Source organism: Onychomys torridus, chromosome 16, assembly GCF_903995425.1.
Source record: "Onychomys torridus chromosome 16, mOncTor1.1, whole genome shotgun sequence".
NCBI lineage: Eukaryota > Metazoa > Chordata > Mammalia > Rodentia > Cricetidae > Onychomys > Onychomys torridus.
This window is the reverse complement of record NC_050458.1, coordinates 10,231,741-10,245,578: the sequence shown is the minus strand read 5'-3', so window position 1 is coordinate 10,245,578 and position 13,838 is coordinate 10,231,741. Positions and strand designations below refer to the sequence as shown.

The 13,838-nt window shown below is 39.4% G+C and overlaps 1 protein-coding gene across 3 annotated transcripts in view; it reads left to right on the top strand.

Moving 5' to 3' along the window:
* Rspo2 (R-spondin 2) overlaps positions 1–13,838 on the top strand; it is a 157,914-nt gene that overhangs the window by 81,210 nt on the left and 62,866 nt on the right. For all 3 annotated transcript variants that reach the window (XM_036208437.1, XM_036208438.1, XM_036208439.1), the window contains exon 4: positions 11,820–11,963. In XM_036208437.1, coding sequence (XP_036064330.1) covers positions 11,820–11,963 — 144 coding nt within the window. The remainder of the gene's footprint in view (positions 1–11,819; positions 11,964–13,838) is intronic.

The window sequence follows — 13,838 nt, the reverse complement described above, 5'->3', positions numbered from 1 at the left end:
TCCCTACCCACCCAACCTTATGTTCTCCTTTTTTCTTTTATCCTTTTAAATCCACACGGTACAGTTTGTCTACTCATATTTGATGTACTGCCTTTCCCTGGAGCGTGAGCAATACACCAGAGGCCATATTCTCAAAAACCACCCCTTTCCCAGTAGCTATCAAGTACCATTAACTTCCTAGGCAGGGGAGGGACATCACAGCTATATCCCTCCTTTACATGGACATATTTGTGTGGGTGTGTACACACATGCATGCCTGGGAGTGTGTGTATGGTTGATCCTGGATGTTTTCATCAATTACTATCCACTGTGGTCTCTGCCACCAGGGGCTGGGACTATAGGTATCACATGGCAGGGTCTGGCTTTTAGGTAGGTGTTGGGAATCTAAACCTAAGTGTTTATGATTGTGTGACAGCATTTTACCTGAGGGACCATCCTCCTAGCTCCTAATAAATTTCTTGAAATTAATAGCTGATTTTATTTATGTATTTACTTTTATGAAAAAAATTGTTTTCTTATAATATATCCTAATCATAATTTTCCTCTCTACCAACATGATCTGTTAAATATGTTATATAAAAGATGGTAATATAAAAGCATCATGGGAGACACAATCTATTATATGACAGCTCCCTTTCAATATCTTTTTTTGTCTTTCACTGAGCTAGTAGAGACAATGATAATAATTTCATTTCTTTTCTTGATCACTTAATAGGAAGTAGTTTACAATATACCCCAAGTATTCATTTTATAAATTGAGCTAATATAAACATTAGCCGTTCTTTTTAAATTAATGCCAGAGCTAAAAAGTAATAACAACCTATTTCAAGTAGTCTTAAGGAGGGTGTTTTGTGAAAATAAAAATAACTTTCACTGATAAATGCCTCCTTCTCTCTCTCTCTCTCTCTCTCTCTCTCTTTCTCTCTCTGTGTGTGTGTTTTGTTACAGACACGCATAGCCTGTTCAAAGAAGGAGAAAGTATATTTAGACTAATTAAAAGAGAGAGGGGGGTAGATGGTAGATGATAGGTAGGTAGGTAGATAGATAGATAGATAGGTAGATAGATAGACCGGCCAACCGACAGACAGACAGACAGATATATAGGTGATAGAGAGAGATATGATAGATGGGTCTGGAAGAGTTTGACTTATATTCTCCTTTTCTTCTTTGCCTCCCCCTGTTCTTTTCCATTTCAACCTTCTGATTCTGTTTCTCTCTTTCTCCTCCTGCTTACATGTATAGATCTTATAGTTTATAAATGAAGTATAGTTCCCAAAGTATCCCAGTAGTCAGCAGCAGGATACCCATCTTATTTGAGAACCCTGATTCATAGTGGAATATTTTTTTCATTGTGTTGTTCCTTAAAAAATGAACATGAGCCACACAGTGTTGGCACATGCCTTTAATCCCAGCCCTTGAGAGGCAGAGACAGGAGGATCTCTGTGAGTTTCAGGACAGCCTGGTCCACAGAGCAAGTTCCAAGACAGCTAGGATTGTTACACACAGAAACCCTGTCTCAAAAAAATCGAAAAGAAGAACAATGAAGTACACACAATTATTGTGTACAATTATAAATCTAAGTATTAGGAAAACTTAAATGGTTTTTTGAAACAAACTGCCAGTGTCTTTTGAATTCCATTAAGTATTTCATGGCAGTCTTATTTTCTAATGGTGGAAATCAATTTGTGGTCAATCACATTGAAAAGAACACTGTAGTAGAAGGAATCCTTGGTTTTCAAGTGTGTTCTGCCAGTAACTAGCTTTGTAAGCTAGAACAGTTTACATAACACATTCTGGAATGAGAGCTGGCTTGTACTCTCTTGAGCCTATCTATAAAACCATCATAGTAAAAGAATGAAGTCTTTCAGTCATTCCTCTTGAAGATATTCTTCTCATTGTGACTTATTGATCTTTAAGTCTAGCTGCTTCAGTGTTGAATTTCTCTCTGTAACCCTCATATGTACATGTTAATAGTTAAGGATTATGCATGAATAAAAAGTGCAACATGAGCTCTTTAGCGTACAATAACCTGATGTCTAAGTTGGAAATATTTTATAATCTAAAGGGAACTATTTGTAACCAAAGCATGTGGGTGCATTAAGATACACAAAGAGGATCTGGTTTCAGCATATATTCTGAAATGGTAGAAAAGGAATATCAAATGTGCTTGCCCTTCTGTCATCATCGGTCATGTCAGCTCCCAGTGTCATGTTAGACACTGAGGATACAGAGTATACTGCCCTGATCTCTTTATGTGATGGGGGCGGGGGAGATGAAAGGTGTACATGAGCCTGAGTCTAGAAACAGATAGATGAGTCTAATAATAAAGATCTACAGCCTGAAAACCAAGGGTTTAAGCTTGACTTTAGATATGAAGTGGAGCTACTAAAGTATTTAAAATAATTAGGGCCTAGAGAGATGGCTCAGCAATTAGGAGAGCTTGCTGCTTTTCCAGGGGCCCCTACTTATGTCCCCAGCATTCATATTGGGTGGCTAACAGTTGACACTAACTCTGTCCTCTATAGGCACCCATGCACGTGTGGTACACACACACACACACACACACACACACACACACACACACACACACAAATAAAAGTAAATCTTTAAAAAATTGAAATACTTTAAGTTGGCACAAAATTTGTATGAACTTACCGTGTATTATGTAATACATTAATATACATATACTTTATCTAATGTTTATCTCAGTGTGAGCATATTTATCCCCTCAGTTGTCTGTCATGTTGTTGAGGTAAAAAAAAAAACTAAAGCCCTTTGTGTTCTATTACTTTTATTTTTCAAATTTTTTATTCTATAATTTAATTTAATTTTACATATCAGCCACAGATTCCCCTGTCCTCCCCCCCCACCAACCCACCCCCCATTCCCATCTCCTCCAGGGCAAGGACTCCCCTAGGGATTCAGCTCAACCTGGTGGATTCAGTCCAGGCAGGTCCAGTCCCCTCCTTCCAGGCTGAGCAAAGTGTCCCTGTGTAAGCCCCAGGTTCCAAACAGCCAGCTCATGCACTAAGGACAGGTCCAGGTCCCACTGCCATGTGAGTGCTGGGAACTAAACTTGGGTCCACCTGAGGAGCGATCTCTCTGGCCACAGCATTATTCACTTCAGAAGGTTCAAACCAACCTTGTGCTCTATGCTTCTCTGAAAAGTAAGGCATTGACTAGAGATGCTTTAGTTTTTACGGTGCTTGTGGAACTTCTCCCTTGCTACTGAATTTCTTAGAAAGTGGTCTAGGCCTTCTGGATAAGTGAGACAGTTGTTTAGCTTGAACTGTTCAGGGGGCCTCAGGGAGTGGTTACACATACACAGCTAAAGATGGCAGGTAACAGAACTCAAAGTAAGTGTTATATTGGTTTCATTCAAAACTTTTGTTTTTGGATCCCCCCCACTTTTTTTTCAGGCAGCTCTTTGATTCACATGCCAATCACACAGCAACCTGGGGGTGAGAAACATACTACAGCAGGACGATATGTCCCTGCTGATGGCTGATCAGAAGTCATTTTTCATGTGGAGATCACTAAACCCCTGTGTGGTTATACTGTTGGTCTATGTGCAGAGCCTATGGTGGATTTCAGACTCCTTCTGAATCCTTAAGCTAAGATGCTTCTCCTTGGCGTTCTCTAAGTCAGAACTCAGTAAATTCAACCAAGGGCAAAAAGTGGCCTGCCATCTTGTTGGGTTAGGGCCTTGGTCCAGAGGTAACTCTTAGAACTTTAAGTGTCTGGAGAAAAATGGACATGAAGATGGTGCATGGGACATAACTTTAACTTGTGTTTGTGTGTTGTGGCTTCCTTTGTGTCTAATACAGTTGAATAGTTTTGACAGAGATCTGTGGTCTATGTACGTTCTAAAATGGTTACTCTCAAGCCTTGTACTCCTGCCCTATGCCTGTTCAGAGTGTGAAGGGATTGAGAGATTCTTCTTACTTGCTTTGAGTGGAGGTTGAGTAGAGGTAAGATCGTTAGCGCACACATCATTTTTCCTTTCACCTGGGTGGAGAAAATTGCCTTTTCCAACATTTGGCAAATTGCAAGGGGGACTCAGATCTGAAGTTTATTACACTGTCTTGTTTCACCTTAATATGATAGGGTGACAAGTTACCAAAATAGGAAAAGTACAAGGAGTAACCAAGATGAGGAACCTGCTGCTGGCAAGAATTGAAAATCAGATATGAAATATTAATTTGTTTTATAATTTAAAATTCTCTTCTTGTCAATTTTCCTTTGAGGTTGCTGTCTTTCTCCTATCTTCCTTAAATGGAAACACAAAAATCACTTTAAAACATAGCATTGCATTCCCAAAAGATATGTTCTTTTTCATTTCTTTGTTTACAGTACAATTTCAAATATGCAATACTTGAACTATGAGAGAAGTAGCCAATATCTTTATTTTACTAAGTTTTCTATCAGACTCAATGTTTATTTTTTGTGTATGTGTGGACAGATACAATATTTAAGATACAGAGAAGGTATTCCCAATATAATTCCCATATTTGAATTTGGTGTTTATACACAATAAATTTGGAAGACAAGTTAAAAATGAGTCTGTAAAGAAAACTATTTTGATAGCATGTGTATTTCTAGGCATTAAAATAAAGTATGCCTAGCATGGGGGTACATGCCTATAACTCCATATTGAGAGGCTGAGGCAGGGTGATGATAAGGGCAAGCTCTATCTTGGCTACACAGGAAGATACTGTTCCCTCTCAGTCTGAAAAGTGACCTCTTTCTGGATGGAGTTCATGCATCTGACCTGGTTATACTTTGAGGGTTAAAGTCTCCACCAGAGCCAGAACTTGACTTTAAAATAGAGAGACGTTCCAAACAGCCAGCTCATGCACTAAGGACAGGTCCTGGTCCCACAGCCTGGGTGCCTCCCAAACAGATCAGGCTGTTCAATTGTCTCACTTATCCACAGGGCCTGATCTAGCTGGGGGCTTCACAGCCATTGGTTCATAATTCATGTTTGGAACCTTGGGCTTACACAGGGACACATGCTCAGCCTGGAAGGAGGTGACAGAACCTGCCTGTACTGAATCTACCAGGTTTAAATGAATCCCCAGGGGTGTCTTGGTCCTGGAGGACATGGGAATGGAGGGGAGGGGCTGGGGGCATGGTGGGGGTGGGGGCGGGAGGGGGGAGGACAGGGGAACCCATGGCTGATGTATAAAATTAAAACATAATAATAATAAAATAAATAAATTAATTAAAAAAATAGAGAGACGTTAGGTGATTCCCTCTTCTCTGTTGAAGAAAGTAGGAAGAGGGAGATTTCTTCTTGGTCAGCTTTCTTCCCTCACCTCCATATGCTTTGAGACATCGGTCTCCTAACTCCTAGTACCTAATGCTCAAAGTAGATGGCTTGCCACATAGGTGTGCATGTGTGCAACTGGTAAACTAAGCAAGAATAAAAATGTACAGATAATGGTTTTTAAATATGCTCTTTGTTTGAGTAGTATACATGCTTATGTAAATTATTATTGCATTCATAATTAACTATATATTAAAGAAAGTTATTTTTACACACAAAGTATTTTGGAGCTTTTGAACTTCCTTCGACCCATCATCTTGGATAGAAGTTTTTGTTGTTTTTTTCTCCCCAGTTTGTAAGTTCATTTGTTCTCATTCTCTGTCGGCCTCTCTGTCACTCACTCACTCACTCACTCACTCACTCACTCACTCACTCACTCACTGAGACTTCCTGTGAAGCCCAGGCTGGTCTTGAACTCACGGCAGTCCTGCATCAGCCTTTTCAGCAACTGGGATGACAAGCATGTTCTCGTGTAAGCTTTTCTATTGATGGAAGCCCACATGCTTTGATCCTTCATGGCCTAGCAGACAGTGTCCTGAGCACGTTGCTCTTGGTAGGCTTCTGAGTCATCTTGACAGACCTATGAAATGAAGGCTGACACTGCTTTTATTTTGGCTCATTAGGGCAAAGAGACTCCTAATCATACTAAGTTGCTCACCGTCCCACCAGAGTGATGAAATCTGTCCTCAGGTCTGCTAACCACAGTACTGCTGTCATGGCCACTGTTTGCTCATCGTTCTCAGTTGTGTCTCTGGTGCCCTGTCCCTATTCTGTTCAGCATCTGTTCAAGATGATTGGATGACATTTGTGCTACTTGTGCTTGCTGGTAAAGGCAGTTTTGAGTTGAACCATTTCTACTTGCTTTCCCCCAGACGTTAGCAGGGTTATCTATTAACTTAGGAATGCTGGTTTTCTGCATTGGCCTGCAAGTTGTTTAGCTGTTAGTATGAAAACTCGAGTGCTGTCATTTATTTTCTTTAGTCAGAAATGAAGTGACGCTCCTGATGAGCTGCGTGTAGCTGGACTCTATTGTGAAATATGATTTTTTAGCGTTTGTTGTAATTTTTATCCATCCATATTTTGATGAGATTTTTGTACTAACAAATATTAGAAATATGTTATCTTGGTAACTTAAATTTTTTACTAAGGGATACTTATAAGCTGTTTCCAGTTTGGAGTTGAAGTTAATAGAGTTCTCTAAAAATCTGCAGTTTTAAAACACTTCAGTTTAAACTGCTGTCAGTGATTCCTAAGTGAAAAATTCTTCTAAGTCCAACTTTGTTGTTTGGGAGCAAGTTGTCCCTTTAATATCTATTCAATGCCTGTAATGAGCAAAGAAACCTGTAGGAATTTCCAGGGAGTGAGTGTTCTTTGATTGATACAGCTGCACCTTGGGGACTAGGTGCCTTCTCAACATATGACAGTGTCTCTGTACTCTGAGAGGAGGTGTGGATGTGGCATACACAACTGGTTCGATCAAACACAGTAGAGCACTGTGTCATCCCAGCGTACAGCAGGAGGACCTTGAATAGGAGGGTACCCTGGGGAAGAGGAAAAGAGAAAAGGTAGCAAAGGACAGCAGGCACTGAGGTGGCTGCCTTGTCTTTCTGAGTCCTTACAGTACTTTATTTCCTACTCTTCCGCTCATAATAGATTGCAATAGAGAGAGTTATAGTTTCACAGTTAGATTTAACAAGTCTTGATATTTTCTGTGTTTAAGATTTTGGTTTTCTTATGTTTGTTATTGGTCATGTTGAGCCACTCGGAGGTCTAGATTAGTCTGAGAAGAGAGAGACACAAAATCTCTGTGTGCTTAGGCCCAGAGACTACTGGGGGCTGGAGGAAGAGAGGGCTGGCTCACTGGGTGACTTTTTTCTTTTCTTTGGTTTTTCTCTTCTCTACTCAATGTGTTTGGTGATTGTCCCTGACGATGTCCTCTTAGAATGATGAGGGTCCTAATGGTTTTCCTCTAAACTCATCTTTCAGAAAGGTTAACTTCTGAAACTCTCCACACAGAGACAGACACAGACACAGACACAGACACACATACACATACACAGAGACACAGGACACACACACACACGTTCCATAGCCTTCTAAGTAGTAAGTAGTCATGTTATCACTCAATTGCTTGCCAAAGTGCCTTTCCTTATAGAGAGGGTCTTGAGGTTACTCATCCATCATCTGCTAGCCCCTGTGTCTTTCTATCTGTCTAGATGAGGAAATAAACGAGGCACTATTTTGGTGGATTTGCTCTCGTGCTCAGGTATCTAGGGAAACCATTCACTAAGGCACGTCATGTCCCTAATCTTGAACCCAACTTTATTCTTGCTAACATTAATTGCTATTTAAATCTTTAAAAACCACATAGAATGTGGATAACTTATGCCCCTAAACCACAGCTGCTGAACACAGGGAAACATCGCCATCTCTGATCTGTGCCCCACTCAGCCTGCTCTTCCCTGGGCCTCTCTCTCATCGGCCATGTTTTTTTTCTCCATTGCTTCCACAACCTCACTTTGTTAGGGCTCTACTTCTCTCCGTCACTTTAAAATACATTTAGCTAAAAGAGCCCAACATCCATGGTATGTAATACCAATACCTGCTTTGTCTTTACTCACCTTCTCTATTCTAATTATTTTCAGTTATTTACTGGTTATTCCTGTATATCTGAGATGTGTACATGCTAGCAACCTCATACTTAGTATCCAGATAGTAAAGAAATGGCATTCATGATTTATTTACTTGGCAAGTGCTAAAATTCCACTCCATGTCCAGCATTGTGCCAGGAATGGAGATTTCATAAATTGAAACAAGTAAAAATTTAATGGGAGAACAGAAATGGGCCCTTGGTCTCTGCCTGTAATGTAGCCAGCATGCACCTCTACTGTGTATTCTATTCTCTTTCCATATTGTGTTAGTGCCACGTGGCTGTGGCCCATCACTTTAGCATTGGCATCCTTGGAGCTGAAGGATGGGTGTTAACAAACTATGTTCTTAAGGTCTGGCAGCATACTCGGCACATACTAAGTTCTTGGGGAATGCTTGGAATGAACTAGACTACAGTATAATTTGAAAAATGTTACTTTGGAGCCTGTATGGGGTGGCGTTGGGAAGACAGGAGAGGGGGTTGTCCAGCATGCTTCTCTGCTTCTTGGCTAGGATAAGTCCTTGCGGCCAAATGACAGCCTTGTCAGGCCACATTTGGCCACAGTTCACTTGGACAGTAATTTTACTTAAACCAATATTGGCAGTCCTCACTCGGTGGATTACATTTTTGAGGAGGCACTGTAATTAAGAAGCATGTAAGCTGGCTAAAGTAGGTTCTTACATTCTGAACAAGGACTTAAAACACATACTTCATAGCCAAGGCCTATGCTTAGTAAATTTTGATATACATATTACACAGTATAAAATTTTCAAAGGTTAAACCAACTATTGTATGTTCCCATTGGCATTTAAATGATGTCTAAGCCATTAAATTTATGTTTTGCAAAGAGGTTTCTGGAAATACACATGAGAAATAGTTAAGACAGTGGTCCTTCCTATGGAGTGAGCCTAATATGACTTTAGGAGAGAAAGAAAATTTCTTTATGTCCTGAAAAGTTTTTTTTTTAATGTTTTGAAATTTTATTTAGAATGACTTTTGTGTTTGCAAAGAGAAATTGTTGAAACTGAATCTTAGTAAATTGAGGGTAACAACAAGCTTATGGCTTATGTAGTTCTAGGGAAGTCACTCCTGGCTGAGTACAGGACTTTGAGGTCATCTAGAGATTACCTTTACACTCAGAAGCATTACCTCTCTGAGATATGGCTAAATAGGGTTAGGGGGATCTGGGGCTAGTGAGGAACATTTCCAGGTGCTGAAGCCCATCAAAGGATAATTTCTGGGGAAAATGGCTTGCACATTCCTGGAAAGGTTTGAGACATGATCTGCAATGTTATTTGCTTTTCCGTGTTGAAATCAAAAGGGTTGTTTCATAGTGCTAACAAAGAGGCTGTTTTTTTTTGTAAACATAGGTAGTTTATTAAATTGTGTATATTTAAAATAATCTTTTCTGTTATTTTCATTGTATAAGTAAATTGCAATGATGAAAGTTTCATATGTTTCGGAGCACATAACACTTTTTGACATCTCACAATTCTACTATCCTTCCCTCAACTTTTCTATACATTTTATACACACATATGTATGTATGTATATCCTTCTATATATGTCTTTGTTGTATCATGTTACATATAACTTGTAGCTTGCCTTGTTTTTTCTTTTCACTACAGGCCTTAGCACTTGCTTATAATTCCCAGTGTGCTTTTTAATGGTTATAGTATTCTACTATGAATGTATCAAATGTATCAAATTTGAGAGTGCATAATTAAGCTTTTCTCCAGCAGGATTTATGCCTGAAATTGTCCTGAGGGACTGTAGAGAGAATGATAGGCATTTGAGAAATTCTGCATTTGTGAAGTAGTATCAGAAGCAAGGAATGAAATGAGGAAAGGGATCTTTAAGTAACAATAAAGATCAGCAAAGAATCTTGTGAAATTAATTCCAAATGCTTGTTGCTATAGCTTTTTGGCCAAAAGACTTAATTGTGCAGAACATATTTAAAAGCCAAATCAGACCTTGTAGGTAATGGCTGATTGATGAAGTGTGGAGTCCTCACTTTGTAAAACAATATAGATTTTTTTTTGTTGTTCCTTTACCCTCTTCTGTTTCTTCCTTTGGAATGTTTACCATGTCTTGGAAAATAATTCTGTAGCAGAGAAGGCTGCTTGCCTCTTCAAAAAAATATAGCAAGAAAACCAACAATTTGTGGACATACTGGTCATGTAGTTTGACCATGATCGAGAGGCTTCTGTCCAGCTGTTGGCCACTGTTTATTAAAATGTAGGTTACAGCATTTAAGACTACAAATGAACCTTTTATGGAGTGGCAAGCTATACTTCTGTGTCCACTATTTTCTTCCCCCAGCATAGAAGCAATGCCATCATGTACTGGTGGACTTTAGCCCACAAATACTTGGTCCTCTGCATTTGGTGGTACTCAGTTAGGTATTCCATGGTGGTCACTTAATGCATGGAAGACCTATACAGAGTCAAAATGGAAAGGCGGGGACCTGCCTTTTTTTTTTTTTCCTTTTTTTCTTTTTGGTTTATGGCTTAGAAATTACCATTATGTAATGTATTTTAGGCACCTTTTTAGACTTTTGCTACTTTCTGGAATTATTTTCTCAATGTTTAAATGTTTAAGCACAAAGGACTTTTTATTTCAGTTATATTTTCTACTCCAAATTATCGCTTAGTTTGTACAAAATATATGACTTAAGTCTTTTCAGGGTCCTTATGACACTGAATGTAGTACTGGGTACTTGTGGGAGAATGAGTGTGATGCTGATGAGTTTGCACATCACCTTGGCTACTGATGATCACCAACAGTTAAATCTGGTACAACTAACAGTTGACTGTAATCTCTTGAAACCTTGGCCTTTCAGTTGACCAGTCTGCCACCTCCTGTGTTGCCCCCCACCCCCCCACCTTTCAGGAAGCATACTCATTTCCCCTTGTGCCTGCCACTGATGTCTGGCCCGGATATCACTGGCTTTTCCAGAGAAGATGATGTAGAATTCAAATCTATTAACTACTTTCTTTAAACACCATGTTGGAACATTATGTCTTTTGGTTGAAAAATTCATGTTTCTGATTCCCTGTCGATTCTGCTTGCAGATATTATGTGTCACTAGATTTATGTATGTTATTGCACATCTTTACTATAATCTTGAAAGGAGGCTGGGTTCAGGCAGAAGCCCCGTCAGAACCAAAAGCAGCCACTACACCCTCTGTGACTTACTGTCTCTTAGTTTCCAGGGTCCTCATTTACAAATTACTGGTTCTATCCAACTGGGAAGAACAAATGGAAATGTATACAAAGGCCTTTGTGCAGTGAGGTTTCCACAAAATGACCTAGTCCTTCCTTTCCCCTACCCATGTCACATCATTTTCTGAATAAAAAAGAAGATAGCATTGACCAGTGCTTTGGGTAATGCACCAGGCATTTAAAAATAATTTGAAATTTGAATTCTTAAGTCACTGACTATCTTAACACAAAAGATGCTGATTGAAGTTCACACTCTGTTTCCCATTGTGGAACTTTGAAAGGCAGCCCAGATTTCAGTCTTGGAGGTGATGTACTTTGTAGCAGGAGGATATTCTTTATAATCATCTAGTTTAATCCCATTTGGACTTCCAAACTCTCTGGAGTCTCCTGCTGCCTCAGGCCTTTGCTGGTACTCTGACTTCACTTATTAATGTGGCATGCTGCTGGGAGAATTAGGAGTGATGTAGAGTACTCTAACATAAGTAAATAAAGGCATTGGAGATTGTATTTCTCTGATTATTAGTGTTTTGGTTAAGGTAATCAGTGAATTTATGTAATGTGATTTGTAAAATGCACAACATTCCTTTAACTATTTCTTTCTCTTTAAAATTGTAGGATGCAGAATAGAAAACTGTGACTCTTGCTTTAGCAAAGACTTTTGTACCAAGTGCAAAGTAGGCTTTTATTTGCATAGAGGCCGCTGCTTTGGTGAATGTCCAGATGGTTTTGCACCATTAGATGAGACCATGGAATGTGTAGGTGAGTATGTCTTAATTCAACTGTCCAATTTAATTTTTTATTTTGTAAAATATATATTCTATATTAAGAGAAGAAAAAGAAAAATATGCAATTATATTATTTGTCAATACAACATTACCCTTACTGAGAAAATTGTGGGTTTTCTATGGGAATATATGTCAAGTGCTTTCTGGAGTTCCTGTTTTCAACTTTAATATTTTTTATACTTTCTTTTTTATTTCTTCATTTTTTTTTTTGTGGGGGGGGCAGTTTTGAGACAGGGTTTCTCTGTGTGGTTTTGGTGCCTGTCCTGGATCTCATTCTGTAGACTAGGCTGGCTTCGAACTCACAGAGATCTGCCTGCCTCTGACTCCCAAGTGCTGGCATTAAAGGCATGCACCACCACCGCCCAGCTTAAAAATTTTTTAAATTCATTTTTCATACCAACCACAGATCCCCATCTCATGCCTCCTCCTGCTCCCTCCCACACCTCCCCCCAACCCTTCCCTTATCCTCTCCTCCAAAAGGGTGAGTTCTCCCATGAGGGCACAGCTAAGCCTGACACATTCAGTTAAGGCAGAACCAAGTTCTTCCTCCCTGCATCAGTGGTGATCAAGGTGTCCCACCATAGATAGTGGGATCCAGAAAACTATCTCATACACCAGGGATAGATCCTGATCACACTGCCAGGGGCCCCTCAAACAGACCCAGCTACACAACTGTCTCCTGTATGCAGAGGGCCTAGTCCAGTCCCATGCAGGTTCCATAGCTGCCGGTCTAAAGTTCGTTGAGTTCCTATGAGCTTGGTTCTGTTGTCTGTGCAGCTATTCATGTTGAATATAGTCAACCGAAAAGTAAATGAGTTTCATTGCTCATTAGAACCCAAAGTCTCTTTATTTCTTTGCTAATTCTAAATAGCTTAGGCATCATGATGATGGGTAACTTTGTTCCAAATTTGCTAGGTATGTATTTGCTGAGTTAGCCTACTTAAATGCTGATAAAATTTAGCATCTGTAGTATACTCATTTCGTATTATCTTAATAAATTATTGGTACTTGCCTTAGTTTGGGTTTCTATTGCTGTGAGGATACAGCATGACCATGGCGACTCTTATAAAGGAAAATATTTAACTGTGGTGGCAGCTTACAGTTTCAGAAGCTTAGTCTATTATCATCATGGTGGGGACGTGGCAGTGTTCAGGCAACAGGGTGCTGGAAAAAGGAGCTGAGAGTTCTACATCTTGATCCATAGGCAGCAGAAGGAGAGTGTGTCCTGGGTATAGATTGAGCATATGAGACCTTAAAGCCTGCTCCTACAGTGAGACACTTCCTCCGACAGGCCACATCTATTCCAACGAGGCCACACCTCCTAGCATTGCCACTCCCTGTGGCATTCAAACACACAAGTGTATGCAGGGCCATACCTATTCAAACCACCACAGTACTGTCAGAGAAAAGCATTTTATTTAGGGGAAAACAAAACTTCCAAGTGTTATCATGCCATCCATTCTGTTGCTTTAGCTATGCAAATCAGTGAACCATGGGGCCTCTTGCTTAACCGTCAATGTAAAAAAAAAAGTTGAAAGAATATTTTTTTCTGTCCGAATAATATTTTCTTGATGATTGGCAGCATGTAACAAAGTTCAGTTAAAATAGTTTTGGTGTTAGCTGAATTTTAGATCTGTAGAATATATACTTTAACATGCATAGTGGGAAAAAATAATCACACATTTTAGAAACTTCATATGAACTTTATACTTTGGTGTTTATAAAGTACTGTGGGATTTTTTTTTTGTGTGTGTGTGCCACTGATTAACAGGTAAAGTGGCTACATTTGACAAATATATAGACTTGATTTTAACAGTAATTTCATGCCCATCTCCCTCAAATTTTACTG